Here is a 19590-nt window from a genome sequence, read left to right as displayed (position 1 = left end):
CAATTTGAAATTGAAAACATAAATTTCCGCACTCCACGGCGAAGGGTGGACCCTACCTAAACTAGTTAGTTAATAAATTACGTAAGATGTAAAATGATAAAAATGTCTGACTCAACTACCCACACTTTTTAATTTTTCATAATTTGTTGTATATTTCTCTACTAAGCATCAACAAAGTTTGCACCTTCATATTCTCTTACTTAAACTAGGTGATAATAATTGTTAAGGTATCAATATTCATTCAGTTTAAATTTTTAATTAGCTGTATGTTATACTCAATCTTGCAAATCAAAGGGTTATAATCCAATGAACATATAAAACAAACAAATAAAAAGTTTTTACAGGGTATACAACAATGCAGGAGTGAAATATTGTATATAGATCCAGAGTATAATACAAATATAAGCTTAACTACTCTAAACTGTGGCTGCATTTCCTTCTATGCTACCAACCTACACGTATACAATGTATAATTGTCAATTAATTTTTTCATCCTATACAACAAAATTTACTCCCTTCACCTACTGGGACCCGCTGCAAACTCATCGAGATCCTCGTCCTCTCGTGAACGTTGCTTTAATCTGGCAAATATTTCATCTAGAGATTCAGACGTTGAAACTTGAGATTCTCGTGTATCTTGAGACTGGCGCAACGGCATAAATTTCTTAGCCCCAATATTAGATCTCAAATTTTGGAGATTTGACTTCATTGACTCCCAGGTTAACGATATCTTAGATGGTTGACCATGTCTCATATTGGGATCGGTGTCTGTATTTACATCTGAGCTGGTTCGAGCTAACGTTTGATCCATTCGTAATGCTTTGTATTTGCTGGTGACATCGTTGGGTCGTTCTATGTAACCGCTCTTACCATCTTCGATTGAATGAGTTGGTCTTGAATCGGCAGCAACCTAAACCAATATGATGATACCATGAGACTTAATTTTTTAATAATTAATTAATAATAATAAAATATATATGAACTATATAGCAATATCGCTCAAGGTTGCAAAATATCTCTACTCGGGAAGTACTCGGGAGGGACTATTTAGGGAGCAATAGGACGTTGACCAAGTTTGACTTTTAACAAATTTGACTGAGTTTTGACCGATTTCCGAGTAATCCCGAGTTTTGGATGTGTAATCCCAGTTGACAAAAGGTTGACCCCGTTTTGACCGAGTACTCAAGAGTCAAGAGTAATCGGATTAGACCAAGTTTGACTTTGACCGATATTTCCAAGTAACCCCGAGTTTTGGCCGAGTAATCCCTATTGACAAAAGGTTGACCAAGTTTTGATCAAGTACTTGACAGTAACGGATTTTGACCAAGTTTGACTTTGACCGATTTTGACTGGGTTTTGACCGATTTTCCAAGTAACCCGAGTTTTGGCGAGTAATCCCTGTTGACAAAAGGTTGACCAAGTTTTGACCGAGTACTTGGACTGAACCTTTTAACGAGTACTCGGCCACTTTTTCCAAGTTTTGCAACCTCGCCCGGAATTGCTGATAACTGAAAATCACTTACGGTGCTACTGTTTCCATATTCGATATCTGAAGTCGTGTCATTAAAATATCTCGCCAGGGGAATCACAAGTTCCCCAACTTCATGTCCGTTCATAATGGAGGAGCGTTCTAAGGATAAAAAGAAAAACCAAAATTAAAAAAATTATTAACATGCAATACGTAAAAAGATGGTTAGGGTTTAGAACTTGCCTTTCTGCAAAATCATTAATCCTGATGAATCAAATCCATCAAGATCATCATCACCAGCTTCGTTTCTCAGCTTGAATATTTTCCAGTTTCCAAAGTAACTCATAATTCGGTCAAAAAAATTGCTAGCTATCATTATAGTATACACAACCATGATTAGCGGATAGATCTTGTTAAAGTTTTCCCCAAAAAAGGGGACTGCGTCATCAATTTTTCCCATTCTCTGCATGTTATTGGCATATATTAGTCCAAATATGATTTTCTAACCATAAACATTGATATTGATATAATTTTTATTAGACACATAAAAAGATATTATAAGATGAAAATCTAACCCGCTCAAAGACAGTAGTGGCGTCTTGTGGTAAACGGATAAGATTTAGAAAGTTATATGATATCGGAGGTGCATATAGTGCCACCTGTCTGGTACACATTAAAATTTATAATGTCAATATCATAATAGAGATTTAATCAAAAGGAGATTCAAATGAAATCTGACGACTTACGAGCAAATCATTAATAGGCTGACTGAACTTGTTTGACCGGGAGTAAGTGAGTAGAATGTCAACCTTCCAATTTTGAATAATGAATAATAAGTGCATACACACATATACATTAGGGGAATGAATCCAAGAACCTGAAAACAAATACAATCGAGTAATTGAAGTCCAAGTCATTATGCTTTCTTTCTTATATCTATACATACAAATCAATGCATCATTTGACTTGGTACATGAATAAATGATGATAATAATAAATTTTATTAACTTTCACAATAGGAAATACAGAGTGAAGCCAAATAGGGAATTATTGGGTCGATTTGGGATTAGGGAAGTAAATAATTAGTTGACCAATATTAAACTTTTGAAAATATTAAGAAAAAATAATAATAATAATTACCTGCACAAGCACTCCATTTGTTTTAACAGCATTAATTAAAATAGAAAAAAGTGAAAAGTCAACTCCACTTGGAAGTATAGTGGCTTCTGCTAGAAGAATTGCAACAGTTAAGCAACCGAGTATTATAGCTGAAAGTTTTTTAAGTTGCTTCTTCAAAATACACCGCCATACGAACTCTGCAAAATAACACACAGCAATATATTATTTTGATCTATATTAAATACATACAAACTCATATCAGTGTTTTAGGTATACTCCAAAAGGAAATTCATATTCATATTTGACTTAAAACGTAGGGAATAGATAAACAATTAGGGAACATAAAAAAGATTACCAATCGTATCAAGAATATACCCTATCTTCCCAGAACGCTCAGGTCTAAAGCTTGAAATATATCTCCTGCAGGTTAAACAAAGTGAAAATAATGGAGAAGTATTCAAACCTGCAGTATGAATGAGTAAAATTCTCATAAATTTTGTTCAAATAGTAAAATTTCAACAGTCGCTACATAAATGTTTGTTTGTTTACAGTACTACTATATATAAAATAAACAGGTTATCATCTGAAGTTATGCAAGCATCGGTCGTAACGTGATGTCACGTAAAATGTTTCTTTCAGTTATAAATCAGCACCATTTCTAATATTATTCACATGGAATAAATTTGTTTGATTCGTTCAAGAATGTTACATTTTCAACACAAACATGCTCAAGATACACGATGGGAAGAAAAACAAGCCTGAATTTAGAGGGCGAACCATCCAGTAGCATCACGACGTTCATAATTCTTCAGTGTGTCCTCTAAATCAAGAGATTCCATCACGAAACTCATATATTCACTGATCATGAAAAAAAAAATATACAAGTGAGTAAGCAAACATCATATGACATTTAAAACACTTAAAAAAGTAAAAATTGATATTTTACCTTTTACAACGGTAATATTCTCCTTTAGCTCTTCTAAGTTGACGTCTGAGTGTTGCCATAGATTTTTCATCAGTATCATAATCCATATCATTTTCACCTAACCTTCCTCCTTGGGGTTTAAACGAAGGATCTTCATTTAGCTGAATATCAGATTATAATATCAGTAAGTCTATAATCTTTTTTTTTTTTCGAAAAGCAATTATTCCAACATATTAGAAATAAAATAAAAAATAATCCGTAACGAATATTTACCATGTTCGACAACATTTTATCAATGATATTCATATACGGTCTCAATGGATCACGTTTTGACATTTGCTTGGATGTTGCTTGAGCAACCTAGTGCAAAACATGATTATTTGTTAGTGAAACAACAACAACCCCCCATGTGTGGGGTATATGTTAGAAAAAGAACACCCAAATCTTTGTACAAAGTGATGTCGTTAAGGTGCATTAATGTGTTGTACAAAGTGGTCAACGTTGACTTTTACATGACGGTTATTAAAAAGTGCAAGTCTTTTTTGCACCTTGACGACATTAGAAAAATCCAAAACATATATACACTAATTGAAAATTTGGAATTGGTAACAACTACGATGCATGAAAATAATGGCACTTACAACAATAGCATTTGACAAGTTTTGATGAGCATCATCAAGTTTTAAAGCCGCCCTAGCCACTTTATGGGAAAGAACTTTTTGGCGAGTTAAATGATCAGCATTAATCCAAATGCCCTTTGGAATTTCACTTAAACCAAAGCCAAGGAGAAATGCACCAGTAACGAGTCCAAACGTATTCGAACAAGCCATCGCAAACCCAATAATACCACCACTCCTATAAACGAATGAAAAGAAAAGTGTTTTAAACAATCATGAAACTAAGGAAAGTATACTGGAATACTAGCTAAACTCTATACGGTCTTAGAAACAATACATAAATTTCGTGTATATGTTAATATATACAACAAAATAGAATGAGCTGACATCAACTAAATGACTAAGTAAGGGTATCAAGAAGCTAACCAGTTATGGTGCAATAATATTAGTAGTATAAGTCCAATGAGTGCAACAGAGCCAACAATAACGTAAAACAGCAAATTCACATGTAAACTGGTTTTTAATCTTTCGGTCACTGTGAAATCGCCAGCATCTTCGTAACCCTGAAGTATAGGCACCACGGCCCTGTTTATAAAAAAACCATTTAGTTATAGTTTATGACAAAAATGATTAAATCCACAAGCCGATATGTTATGTACCTAAGAAATATTATAGCTAACAAGAAAATGACAAATGTATAACAGAGTGGAAATCTATAAAGTGCAAGTCTCATATATAAATAGTTTACAGATAGCAGATTAAAAATTAACTTAAAGCATACCAAGTTAGTAAGAATGTACTCCAATATGACCAACTCCAAAAGAAAGAAACACCTCCTATCTCTTGATTACTCATAGCCTGCAAAACAGAAGAAACATGCATACAACTTAAAATAACTATAACTATATTAAATCAATCAGGAGCATGGTTTTAAAAAACGGTTGAGGCGTACGCCTCGAGGCGCGCCTCGGTGCGATTTTCATTTTTTGCGTGTTGGAACGGGCGCCTCACAGCTCAGATAAAACGTACGCCTCAAAATTGAAAGGCGGTTCGATTTTGGAAAGAGGCGGTTCGATGGCAGAGGCGTGCGCCTCACAGTGTTTACCAAAAAAGTAGCGGCAAAATTGTGTTTAGCAAAAAAGTAGCGGCAAAATTACTAGCTTGTTTCTGATTGTATACAAAATTGCATATAATTTCAAATTACCTTGACCTTCATTAGTGTATGTTCTTGGTAGTCGGCCTTCATGTTCGATGTCGGAAGATGCTAGTCTAAATTCGTCACACTTGCATTCGCTATTCTTAAATCCTCAAAATTCTTTTATTTGTTTTGCAAAATCATTACTAGTATATGTTTGTTTTGAAAATGAGAATGGTTCTCTAACCAGTTATATATAGTATATAGTATGTTGTAGATGTAGATGATCAAGATATATATTGTGGGTAGTTGACACTTCTAGCAATTTAGAGAAGCTGCTTGCACGTGGCACCTAACTTTTATATTTCTATTTAATTAATATTTAATTTCAAATTTAATAACTAACAACTACGTGCCAAATAATTATTGATTGTTACTAGCCATCATGTTCCATTAATAGAATTAAACGACAAAAGTTTAATTTTGTTAATTTTGATTAATAAGTAAAATAGAATAATATAAACAATCATTTTAAAGTGAGTTAATCAGTTGTTAGTGTGTAATAAAAATAAGTAATTTACAGATATTTTGAGACGGTTGAAACTTGTAATGAACTTATAATTTTCTATGTATTTTTTTTTAACTCCGCCTCGAACGAACGCCTCGGTTCGCCTCGAGGCATACGCCTCGCCTCACAAAGGGAAAACGCCTCAAGGCGCGTTTCCGTTTTTTAAAACCTTGATCAGGAGTTTCACAAAAATTGATGCCATATTCAATACAAAACTATATTTAACTATAATACGAATCAAGAGCTAGTATTGTGATAAAAACTAATTAAATAGTAAATAAGATAATTAATTGGTATTCGAGAGAATGATCAACTCTCCCATGGTTTACTTTTGATAGATAAACCAACTCTCCTATGATATCAACATCAATGATCCCTAACATTCAGCATAATAGGAACTACAATCCTTAATGACATGTGTCGAACGTTGGACGTATTTATAATTTTGCTAGACAGAAGTTAAGTTTATAAAAAGACTTCTTGCAATCTCACAGAACAATTATATAAAGTAGAGAACCCATATGAATTTCATTAACAATACAATATGATTAAATCTGGTGATACACATAGATAGTTTTCTACTAAACATCATCTTATTCACTGAACATCAAAACACTAACTTCAATTGAGTTTATATACACCAATAAGTTGCATAAACTGTGCCTCGCACAATAACCTATGTGAACAAAATGGTCTAGCAACAGCAACAAGCCTGTTACCCCCAAAATGGAAATGAAAGCTAGCAGTTAGTAAGCAAACATATGTCATCGTTCGCCATTTATTTGCAGGGCAAAGCACATAAAAAAAAAAAAAAAAAAATGTGTCCAGCTGAGCCTATATTGTTATTGTATGTATTCAACTTTAAGAGTTACAATCTAGTGTTTTGTATGCATAAGTTGATTATCTCTTCAGCATATAACAGGTCAAAATGCATCTTAGGGTTAACAATTTACATGCCAATTTTGAGATAAACGACATCTTAGGGTTAATAAATTGCAAAAGCTCATCTAATTGGTAACAGATGAATAAATGAAATCAAATAATAATTAATTAATTGATCGATTAGGTAAAGGAAAAGGATAATAGAAACGTACAGCCCAAATATCAGCAGGAACAAGGATGATGAAGGAAAGAGAAGAAAACCAGGTGTAACCGACGGTGAATAGTACGTAACGAGGGATATCAGGTCCGGCGAAGTAACGTAACGTTAATATCACCATTCCCATCGTTAACGGTAACGATATCAGATAGAATACCCACATGATTTCTATTCTATTTATAATTATAGTTATAATTATAATTATAATTATAATTTATATTATTATATTTCTGAACAGGAATTGGTGATAGTTGAAAAGATGATGATGATCGAGAATTGGTGTTGAAAAGCAGCTACTTTCTTCTTCTTCTTCTTCCTTTTTCCCCAATTCTAACTTGTTTCTCATTTGTACCTTGTGGTAGTGTTTGTTTTTACGTCTATAAACCAAGGGTTGATTTTGTATTTTTACTACTTTCTAGGCTCATTATGTAAATATTTATTTTTTATTTTTATTCTCCCACTCTATATTGACCCAACTAAATGGAGCCCTCCATTGATTGAGACCCATTTTGACAACTGTTCATAATTAAATAGTAACCCAAAATCGAAGTCCACTGTAGCATAGTAGAAATCTCAAATAGTAGTGTTTGGCAAAAAAAAAACAAAAAAAAAAAAAAAACCGGATGACATGTTTTTATGTTTTTATGTTTTTAATTACAACTCAAACTGTTGATATGTGTGTAACCGTTAAACATTTTACTATGTAGATTATGTTTGTAATGAATCGCCGGCAAAGTAATCGTTGGCAATTTTCAGCTGCGAAGCGCGCACCCTTTATCTTGTTTATACATCAAAACATAAAAATAAATTTTCGGCCACCGAATTGAATCTTCCTATTGTTGTGTTTAGTTATTGATCACTTTAATTGGAAATTATGTGTATATGTGACGGTTTTAGGATGATGCTTACGAGTCTTTCTCAAATAACTATGACTGATTTGGGTCCATTAAATTACTTATTGGAGACTTCAGTGACGCACAATTCTACTGACATATTACTTTCTCAGAGAAAATATGCTACTAAGATTCTCGAGCGTGCACGTATGCTTAATTGTAAACCTTGTCGGACTCTTGTGGAAACTAATTCAAAGCTTGGGACTGCTGGTCCAACTGTGTCGGACCCAAGGTTGGAGAACTCTGATCTAGGGGAGATCTCGTTTGGACATTTTGGGAGAGATCTCGACATCTCGAAAAAATCTCCGGGAGATCTCGGACGTTGACTTTTGTAGTATTTTTAGTATAAATTTATATATATATATATATATATATATATATATATATATATATATATATATATATATATATATATATATATATATATATATATATATATATATATATGTATATTTATATACATTATTACGACATTTTCCAAAAAAAAAAATCAAATCCGAGAATTGAATGAGAAAATCCGAGAAATTACAAGATTTTACGAGAAAATTCGAGAAATGAGCAAGAAAAACCGAGAAATCGTGGCTTTGACCAAGTTTGACCCCATTGACAGGGAAATCTCGGGAGATGGACATCTCGTCTCGGTTGCTTTCTTAAAACAAGATCTCGAAGAGATCTCGGGGAGAAATAATGAGATTTACAACACTGGTCTGACCCCACATTGTATCGGAGTCTTGCAGGTGCACTTTAGTATCTCACTTTTACTCATCCAGACATTACTTATGTTGTCCAACAGATATATCTATTCATGCATGATCCTCGAGAGCCCCATTTGGCAGCTCTCAGATGGATTATGCGCTACATTCGAGGGACTCTTGATCTTGGCCTACAATTGTTTGCTTCCTCGACTACTTCTCTTGTGGCTTATTCGGATGCTGATTAGGCAGGATGCCCCTTCACACGCACAGCTACGTCTGGTTATTGTGTTTTTATTGGCAATAACTTGTTATCTTGGTCATCTAAGCGACAACACACACCTTCTACATTTAGTGTGGAGGTCGAATATCGGGGTGTCGCTAATGCAGTTGATGGTTGGCTGCGTACTCTTCTTCGTGAGCTTCATTGTCCTCTATTCTAGGCCACTATGGTATAAAATGATAATGTGAGTGTTGTTTACCTCTCATCGAACCCAGTCCAACATCAACGAACAAAGCACATTGAGATTGATATTCACTTTGTTCGTGCTCTGGTTGCTACAGGACAAGTCCGAGTTCTTCGTATCCCATCTCGGTATCAGTATGCAGACATTTTTACTAAGGGTCTACCGGCATGCCTTTTTGAGGAGTTTCGTTCCAGCTTGATCGTCCGCTCTACTCCCTTTCCAACTGCGGGGGGCTGTTAGAGGCTTTTGAGTTATCCTCATTTATTTGTATTTGTAGTCCTTTAGTATACCCTAATTGTAAGTATATATGTTTGTGTGTGTTGATACGGATCAAGGAAAAACCTTAATATTATCATGGTATCCAAGCAATACGATCCAGATTGAACCACTTCTCTCAATGGCAACCACCTAGCCGTACCTTCTTTCTTCCTCGTATGGCTACGTTTCTCTACTTTTTTTCATTTTACTTTAAATAATAGAATAATCTCTTGGGGATGAGCCGCCTAGCAAACCACGAATAACAAATCAGAATATATGTCAAAACTCTTTTTTGTTGCGTTGAAGAAAATTGTTATTGTCGACAAAGTTGTTATTAAAATACAGTTTAATCCTTCGACAAAGCAAGCACGATGACGTTACGGAAAATGAGAAAAGTGTTCAATCCTTCGGCAATGCAAGCCACGACCTCATCACGAAAAAGGAGAAAGTCGAAACGATAGCAACTATGTCGTCGGTATTAGTCTACTTCATGCAACGAATAAAGAAAAAAATTATCTAGTTTAGCCGTCCGATCATTTCTCACTCCAACTGTGGGGATGTTAAGAGGCTCTTGATTTGTCCTTATTTATTATAATCCTTTCGCTTTACCATATATATATATATATATATATATATATATATATATATATATATATATATATATATATATATATATATATATAGTTACAAGAGCCTCTATAAATATAATAAGGACAAATCAAGAGCCTATATATATATATATATATATATATATATATATATATATATATATATATATATTGTTATGGAATCAAGGAAAAATAATGAAAGTTATCACTTTTCACAATGGCTTTTGGATGTTGCGGACGATGGGTGTTGTGTAGGGACTCACACTTGTTTTGCTTCTGGTGGCATCGTGGCGGCATGTGTCGATGGTGTTGGAGTTATAATTGGGTTACTATCTTATTGGAGACGGGTTTGATTTGTTTTAACTGTAGTTGTCAATTCCTGTATTGTTCAATGTTTTAAGATGTTTGTGCGGCTTGTTATATTGATTAGTCGTTTTACTATGTCGGTTCTTTGTCTTGTTTCTTACGGAGCTAGGTTGTTTGTTAAACCACATGTTATGCCGCATTAAAAGGGCGTGAGATTCCACCGTGGTGAAATTCTCCGCCCCTAACGCATGTGGTAACGTGAAAAAAAGTTGACGTGAGATCCACATGACAAGTTTTAGTTGGTTGGTTCAATCTATTCGTTTTCAAATGGCTAACTTGATTTTTTTATTCTTTTTTCAGTTATAAATAACCATAACTTCTACTTATCTTTTCACAAAACTTTACCTCAATTTCTACTATTTTTACAATCTCCAAATAACTCAATATATATATATATATATATATATATATATATATATATATATATATATATATATATATATAATGGAATCCTACGATTTAATTTTTGAGCTAGAAGTTGGAGACGAAATAATAACGAATTTTGTTCGAATTACGTGGGTGAATCTTCACAATCACGAGTCCCACATAACTCTACATTTTGAGGGAACGTGAAGTACGAATCAACGATTATAGCAGGATTACTTTTCAGAGACGCTTAAGTATCTACAAAATATTTTTCGGAGACGTTTTCATATGCGCTCCAAGTTACCAAAGACATAATTATATTGAATACACCGCATTAAGTTGTTTGTTAACCACAATAAAAAATTATGATAGCCCAAATCAAACATAGACCATGTATTGTTAGAAGTAATTGAGTTTTTTGTTAGAAGTAATTGAGTTTTCATTTTCCAATTTTCGCCGGTGGCGAATTTAGTTAGTAGTTTGTGGGTCACGAGACACCATTAATTTGAAAACTTTTAGTATAAAATACACTTTAAATTGTATATGATATTACTAAAATTAAATGCAGGACCATATATATATTTCAAATTTATAGTTTTTCTTTTAAATTGTATATATAACACCACTAAATTTAACTACTTCGACCCAATATATATATTTTTAAGTAAACTACCATTAAAATGAATTCAATTATAATTAGTACTCAATAAAATTTCGGAACCTCATTGAGTTATAATAATGGAATCACCACCGAGTTCCAAATAGAAAATGGAAAAATCACATTCTAAATATTGTTGGAAAATTAATAGTTTTGAATGAAATTGAAGTTGGGAAAGGTTGAAGGTTTGTCACTAAATGTAGCTTTCATGTTACATTAAATAAAACCTTTTCATCTTATGAAACTTACGATCACTAATGGTGATTAATTGAGTATTGATTTCATTATTAACTCTCTATTGAGCAATATATATTTGCATGATTTTTCTAAGTTAAGTAGAGAAAAATATAGAGAGATGAATTCTTGGCTCAAGGAAAGAAAAACACATATAAAATGTTTATACCGAGATTGATAGATATCCAACTCTGTTCTAGTTAATATTGAATCAAATGATTCTGATCATACTAGAAACAATAGTTGTGTTAGTGTATGACGAACATTGTGACAAAGTTTTCAGGAAAGTGTTCAAGTCTGACAGTACTACTGTTTCGGCCGTTGTACCCTGGGAAACAGACGATGTATAGATGGCGGAACTGTTTTAAGGGAACCGTGTTAAACACGGGCCTCAGCTTCTCTTGGTGATACGATTCATATATCCTTTTGACTACATCTTTTACTAGGCCGTGATGAGGTTATGAAGATATATTATATATCTCATGATTGTGAAAGACATTTTGGTTTAACCTGTTTTGTTTACCCGTTTGGGTTAAAACCTGTTTGATTTAACCGTTTGGGTTAAAACCCGTTTGGTTTATCCGTGTAGGTTGAACCTGTTTGGTTTACCCGTGTAGGTTGAAACATGTTTGGTTTACTCGTTTGGGTGGAAACCTGTTTGGTTTACCCGTTTGGTTTACCCGTTTGAAACCTATTTGGTTTACATATGGTTGAAACTAGTTAGGTTTAACATTTATAGTCGATAAATCTCTGGTTTAGCCTAATTGTGATCCTTGGAGCTTCCGTGATAGTTCTGTCGATGATCACGAGCGAGAAATGACATGTTATGTCATTTTCTTGTTGTGTCATTTATCATTTGAATGGATTAATGATAATCATGAGTACTAGTGACATATATTTTATAAAAGTGAAAAAGACATTGCTAATGTCTATGGTTTCTCTTTGTAGTTTGTCATGAAATGTTTTTGTATCCGTTAAAATTTTAATTATAATAATTGAGTATAAAACTTGATTTTTTTCCAAGTGGTTTATGTTAAACGTGTATTTGTTTAATTATATATGTAAACCAAGTACGTTTCAAGAAAGAGAATTGTCCAAAAAAAAAAATTTGTATCTCCCCTTTAAATAAGTGTATTTTAACGGAGTATTATAAGAAAATATTTGTGATGTATTGGTTTTTAAATTTTGTCATGACAATAACTAAAAGAGAACGCAATAATGTCATTATGACTTAGACTAAATGATGAAGATATGTTCGAACACATTAAGTTGAATGTGATTCAAACTTGTGATAATGAAAAACATGTTATTGTATATAATATGGTTTGAGGATATGTTATCATATGAGAAAATTCCATGTGTGAATTTAAGATATGACATTATAATGTAGAGTCTTGCGAGATTCATATTTCGGTTGGTAGATGTTTTTACCATTTCCTGTCCGATTAAATGTCGAGAGTATATTATGAATGACTTGAAAGTACTGGGGTAAAAATTGTAATAAAGGGATTGATTGTATCCTTTATAATATCATAAGATTATGATGCCAAAAAGTCAATTTATCTTGTGATGATAAACTGATTTATGTGATTGATTAGACTCCCCCAAGTCTAAGAAAAATTCTTTTGCAGAAGAATTAAAGAAACTTTATAAATTCTTTTTGGGGAGAATTAAAGAAACTTCATTTATAAGTGAGATACATTTATGATTATGAAGAAAGTGAGACTAAATGGTTAATATTAGACATGATTTATAAGATACTTATAATGATGTCTTAGTCTCAAGTGGATTTTGTCATGATACAAGGGACGTGATATGAGATTCCTTGTGAGAAAAAGGTATGAGAATTTAAAATGATGCATCTTATATTCTCATGCTTTGACCTTAAAGTCTATGGCATGCTAGACTCAGACATGTTAATGATGATGATCTGGAGATATCTGTTAACAATGAATATTCAAGTGTGTGGAATTTTGTAAACACAAAATCAGAGTTTCATTCAGTTACTGAAAAAATTGACGACAATAATGTTGTAGATTATTTCCATTGTATATGGAACGTGATGAATTTAAAGATAGTTATAAATATAAAGATGTTTACCTTTATTACATTATCTATAATGTTGAATTGCCTTACTAGAATTAAAATTTGAAAGTATATTTTGAGTGCGAAAACTTTGTTAAGTTTTCTAAATCCGACGTCTCTAGGTCAAACCTAGAATATGACTAATAATTGCTCAAATGTGCTAAAATATGGATCACAAAAGATGCAAATCTTATGTGTGAACATTTGAACGCTTGATTGATTAGAATCATATGAGATATATATGATTGATATCAAGTTGCAAGACATGTGGGGGAAGCTTTGAAAGAATAAGCAGTAACCCTAGTTAGTTGTGTAAAATGAACACAATAGCTTGAAAATGTGGGGGTGTCTTGTATTTTGATATCAAGAACATGATTCACGATAACGCATTCTAATGTGTCTAATGAGTTGTACTAGATCCAACTTAGCATATGTTGTAAGCAAGCTAAGTAGATACAAGAGTAATCCAAGTACATCTCATTAGAGTTGTATGATTATGTTTAGGGATGGCACCCGCAGGTCTTGGGCGCGGATCCACTACATCCATCACCCGCACCAGCGGATATTTTTAGGATCCATTAGCCCGCGGATCTTGCTTAACGGATTTATTTTTAGATCCATGCCCGTACCCACGGATATTCACAGGTCGCGGGTTTACCCGCGGATCTTATTCATGAAGTATATATGTAGATTAAAGTATTCAATAAACAAAAATAAATATCATTATGCAATTCAAAGTGACATGAAAAATATCATCAAATCATATACCCATGTTTATGATATAATACAATGAGAAAACGTATATTAATTATACTTTTTTGCTAATATATGTGAAGCTACAATGTTTAATAGTAACAATCAAAATTTCGTAGCTAAAACTAATCATACAGTAGGTTGATGTAACATCCCTGTGATGACCCGGGAATTTCCGACCAAATTTAAACTTAATCTTATATGATTTCAACACGATAAGCAAAGTCTATTAAACTGAGTCTCATAATGTTTGAACTATTTCCATGAATGCATTTGACTTTGACTTTTCCCGACGATTCACGAACAATTATTTATAAATAAATATGTATATATTATATGAATATAAATATAAGAATATATAATATCTTGAGTTAATAAAGTATACTTTAAATAATTGGAATTTAAAATGTAAAATAACAATTAAAGTACTGTTAATATATATAAATATATATATGTTATTATAAATCTATGATTTCTATTAAATATATAAAAAATATATATTAACTATTCAGTAAATGTAATCATATAATATAATATTACATAATAAATAATTAAATAATATTATATTAAATTACAAGTTTAAATATAAGTGATATATTAAAATTATTATCATTACTTTCAATGTTATTGTTATTATTGATATTAATATTAATATTAATATTAATATTAGTAATATTATTATTTCTAATATAAACCATATATGTATAAAATCTGATATGTATAAGTTGTTATATTATTATTATTAGTATTATTATTATCATTAATAATATTATAACTAGTAATATTATTAGTATCATTAATAAGATTATCATTATCATTAGTATTAATTAAATTATGAAAATTTTCATTTATCATACTATTTATATAATAAGTGATATTAGTAAAAGTATTACTAATAATGCTAATATAATTATTAAGAATACAAAATTTATGAATTATATATATATATATATACAAATACATTAACAGATATAGGAAATCAGATATATATATATAAATACTTATATATAAAGTTCAGTTATATATTATATAGATATAGCAGATAAATATATATATGCACGGTTATATGCAATTATCATCTTTAAGAAATTTAATTTGTTATTTATACTAATGTAAACACAGATATATATTATGTCTTTTCTATCACTATCTAGCTGATTGAGGATCTTTGATTCTGTATCTATTTTGTTAACTGTCCTAATCCAATCCAGTACACAATCGAATTAGCTCACAAGCAAACCAACAAATTCTGTTAGATGTTGCAATCCCTTTTTTTTATTTATTTATATTTTTCTGTCCTTCCTCTGTTCTGATAGTCGAATTTGTGCACAATACTACAAATCATTCAAATCATTTTTATTAGATATATACTAGATTGATATCAGTGTCTAATACGATACCTTCTGCAATTTTTTTTAAAAAAAAAAAAAAAAACAAGAGTTAACAGCTCGATAACTCTGTATCATTACTTTTTTTCAAAAACTCCGAAAACGAATCGATTTTCAAAATGTAAAATTTCAGTTAGATTAGGAATCTTTTACTAAAACTATCTGCAAAATCTTAGTATCCAATTCCTACTATCGAATCTCAATTTTGGAGTCAAAGTTTTATATTCAAAAGTCAAACTTTTTGTTCATCGCAAAATTCATAATCGTTTTGATGTTTCTTGAACAATTGACGATTCCAATAGTTTATAGGATTGATTTATAACTTATTTCATGTTGAACTCATGAACTAAAACTTCCTTAAAATTGAAATCTTTATTTTTTTTTTTTTAAAGGAAACAGCGGCAGCAGCGAAGCTGTGTTTACACTATTTTTTTTTATTTTTATTTTCTTAATTTAACGAAAGTAACTTACTCAGGATATTTACAATTCAATTTCTATCTTAATTAAAACATTAAATCAGTTGTTTGATGATGAAGTTGTTCCTGGTCGACTAGTTCAATAAAGAAGATGAAAAAGGAGAATAGAAATATAATCTGGTTAAGTACAGTTGGGTTTGATATATATTCAGGAAAACAGAATCGGATGAGTGGTAAGCGTGTTTGTGTGTGTTCAAGTGGTCATGGGTTCGAGCCCGGTGGATGGCAATTTCTTTTCTTTTTATTGAGCTATTTCACTAAGGTAGTTAATTTACTTATTATATTTATTATTATTATTATTATTATTATTATTATTATTATTATTATTATTATTATTATTATTATTATTATTAATTATTGTTGTTGTTGTTGTTATATTTATGATTAAACTTATAATTAGGTGTAGATACAAAAATGAAATATTATTATCATTAAATTATTAGTATAACTACTACCATTAATATTATCACTATTATTATTAATATAAATTATTGAATACAAAAGATAATAAATAAAAATTAAAATGAATATATGTAAATGCTAGTAATTATAATATTAGAAATTTTGATGAGAATAGAACTATGAGGACGATATGTATGATATTACTAGGGATAAAATCATCAGTATTGACAATAGATAATATTAAGGATAAGTATGAAATTTATCTAAGTTCAGGAATTATGCATGTACGTATAACACAGCTTTAAAACTTTATTGTAAGTATTATTACTAATATTACCATAAGTATCATTTCATAATTATTAGTATTATTATTATTATCAACAAAATATTACTGATATTATCATTATTAGTATTAGTATGATTATCATTAATAGTATTGTTATTATTAAAAACTATTATCATTATTATCCTTTTTACAAAAATTATTATTTTGTTATCAATAAAACTATTAATATTATTATTATCAAGTATTATCGATATCATTATTATTAAGCTAATATTATTTATGAAAATGAAAAATTTCAAATGACGTTGTTAAGATTATAAGTATTAAAATAAAGAGTATAGATATAAAATTATATTTAAATTACATAACTTAGCTATATTAATAACTATATAGATATATATATAAAATGAAAATATATAAATAATTAATAAAACTTACAAATTATTAAATATAACAAATACAATAATAATAATAATAATAATATATAAACTTATTCGATTACAAAATATGTGTATTAATAAATATACGATGATATAGGTTCGTGAATCCGAGGCCAACCCTGCATTGTTCAGTGTCGTCATATGTATTTTTACTACAAAATACATTATTGTAAGTTTCATTTGCCTTTTTACCCTTTATATTTTTGGGCTGAGAATACATGCGCAATTTTTATAACTATTTTACGAATTAGACACAAGTACGTGAAACTACATTCTATGGTTGAATTATCGAAATCGAATATGCCCCTTTTATTAAGTCTGGTAATCTAAGAATTAGGGAACAGATACCCTAATTGACGCGAATCCTAAAGATAGATCTATCGGGCCCAACAAGCCCCATCCAAAGTACCGGATGCTTTAGTACTTCGAAATTAATATCATGTCCGAAGGAGGATCCCGGAATGATGGGGATATTCTTATATGCATATTGTGAATGTCGGTTACCAGGTGTTCAATCCATATGAATGATATTTTTGTCTCTATGCGTGGGACGTATGTTTATGAGAAATGGAAATATGAAATCTTGTGGTCTATTAAAATTATGAAATGATTATTTATGTTAAACTAATGAACTCACCAACCTTTTGGTTGACACTTTAAAGCATGTTTATTCTCAGGTACGAAAGAAATCTTCCGCTGTGCATTTGCTCATCTTAGAGATATTACTTGGAGTCATTCATGACATATTTCAAAAGACGTTGCATTCGAGTCATTGAGTTCATCAAGATTATTATTAAGTCAATTATAGTAAGATATATTACGAAATGGTATTCATGTTGTCAACTTTGGATGTAATGAAAGATTGTCTTTTCAAAAACGAATGCAATGTTTGTAAAATGTATCATATAGAGGTCAAGTACCTCGCGATGTAATCAACTGTTGTGAATCGTTTATAATCGATATGGACTTCGTCCGGATGGATTAGGACGGGTCACTTCAATCCCAACCCGTTATCCAACTGAATACGCGATTTTTTTTCTATACAATGTAGTGCGCGGCGCACAGCCCTTATGTGCGCGGTGCGCACAAGGCCTAGCAGCCCGCTGTCCAAAAAGTCCAATTTTCGTTTAAAGATCTCCCACTTCCCGACACCTTTAGACGAAACGCTTTTCACAACACATTATAATAGTTAAAACTAACACGATTCAATAATAAAACAAGTTTTACGAAACCGGGCCCACATATGCCGAAATACGAGTTTCGTACAAAATATAAGTTTTGACCACATTAGTTTAAATTCCAAACGACACTTTGAGCATGGTGTTTGGGTGTTAAACTACCCAAATCATGGTCAAACTTTAAAAGATAAACGTCCCAAAAAGCGTCTCCTATCAACACAAAGCGGGATCACTAGTCCAAAAGAGTATCCTTTCTCTTATCCATGCCGGACCCTATAAAAAGGTAAACAACAAGAGGGTAAGCAAATCGCTTAGTGAATGCAATAGTTATACACATACATATATAATATACCTACTTGCAAACACTTACTCACATACCGCATACATGCTAGCAAAATATTTAGCATACCATCTCAAGTACGAAGCTAAAAATCTCCAATACCGCAACTAGCATAAACAATAGCATATAATCGACATAATACAATACACTACAATGCAACACACAACCATGGTTAACCATACTCACGTCATTGTGCTACCGGCTCTTTGGTTCACACCATACACATCGGTTATGACACTACCGGCTCTTTGGTTCACATCACAACCTGAGTCATACTCGCGCTAAGTGCTACCGGCTCTTTGGTTCACACTACAACATACGTACTACGATGCTACCGGCTCTTTGGTTCATATCATAGCACAATCGCACATACTATGGCACTACCGGCTCTTTGGTTCATACCATAGCATACAAATAAATACATTATATACATACGCATATAATTATTCCACTCACCTTGTATTCAAAGCGAAGGTAAGCCAACAAGCTCTTCAACCATCAACGAAATCACCTATAATATTAATATAAAATCAACACTTATCTAAATGGGACTCTAAGCCCGCCCCAAATAGACACCTAGTGCAATTGTTCACCCTTTTGCACTCATAATGCCAACCATAGGCCTAACTCGCCAATAACCACTAAAACTAGTGACCATGGCATTAAATCACCCAACTACACACCACTAGGTCATTCAAAACTTGTTTGACCCATACCGAGGTCAACACACCCTTTTTGGGTCATCCACAACCCAAATAACACCCATTTA

The 19590-nt window shown here is 31.7% G+C and overlaps 2 protein-coding genes across 2 annotated transcripts; one reads left to right on the top strand and one right to left on the bottom strand.

Moving 5' to 3' along the window:
• Nucleotides 1-345: 345 nt before the first annotated feature.
• Nucleotides 346-7249, bottom strand: LOC139898103 (uncharacterized). The gene is made up of 14 exons (XM_071880814.1): nt 6927-7249; nt 4911-4987; nt 4556-4714; nt 4154-4367; nt 3786-3872; nt 3534-3673; nt 3365-3445; nt 2943-3007; nt 2609-2784; nt 2215-2345; nt 2044-2131; nt 1712-1931; nt 1524-1630; nt 346-910 (listed from the first exon to the last, which is right to left on the bottom strand). Exons 1-14 carry the CDS (start codon nt 7092-7094, stop codon nt 518-520), a joined length of 2106 nt encoding a protein of 701 aa, XP_071736915.1. The 5' UTR covers nt 7095-7249; the 3' UTR covers nt 346-517.
• Nucleotides 7250-7859: 610 nt separating this feature from the next.
• Nucleotides 7860-8764, top strand: LOC139901651 (uncharacterized mitochondrial protein AtMg00810-like). The gene is made up of 3 exons (XM_071884341.1): nt 7860-8056; nt 8435-8561; nt 8618-8764. The coding sequence occupies exons 1-3, from the start codon at nt 7860-7862 to the stop codon at nt 8762-8764; spliced, it is 471 nt and encodes a 156-aa protein (XP_071740442.1).
• Nucleotides 8765-19590: the final 10826 nt, after the last annotated feature.

This window comes from Rutidosis leptorrhynchoides, chromosome 3 (assembly GCF_046630445.1).
Source record: "Rutidosis leptorrhynchoides isolate AG116_Rl617_1_P2 chromosome 3, CSIRO_AGI_Rlap_v1, whole genome shotgun sequence".
Lineage (NCBI taxonomy): Eukaryota > Viridiplantae > Streptophyta > Magnoliopsida > Asterales > Asteraceae > Rutidosis > Rutidosis leptorrhynchoides.
This window is presented reverse-complemented; position numbering and strand designations above follow the sequence as displayed.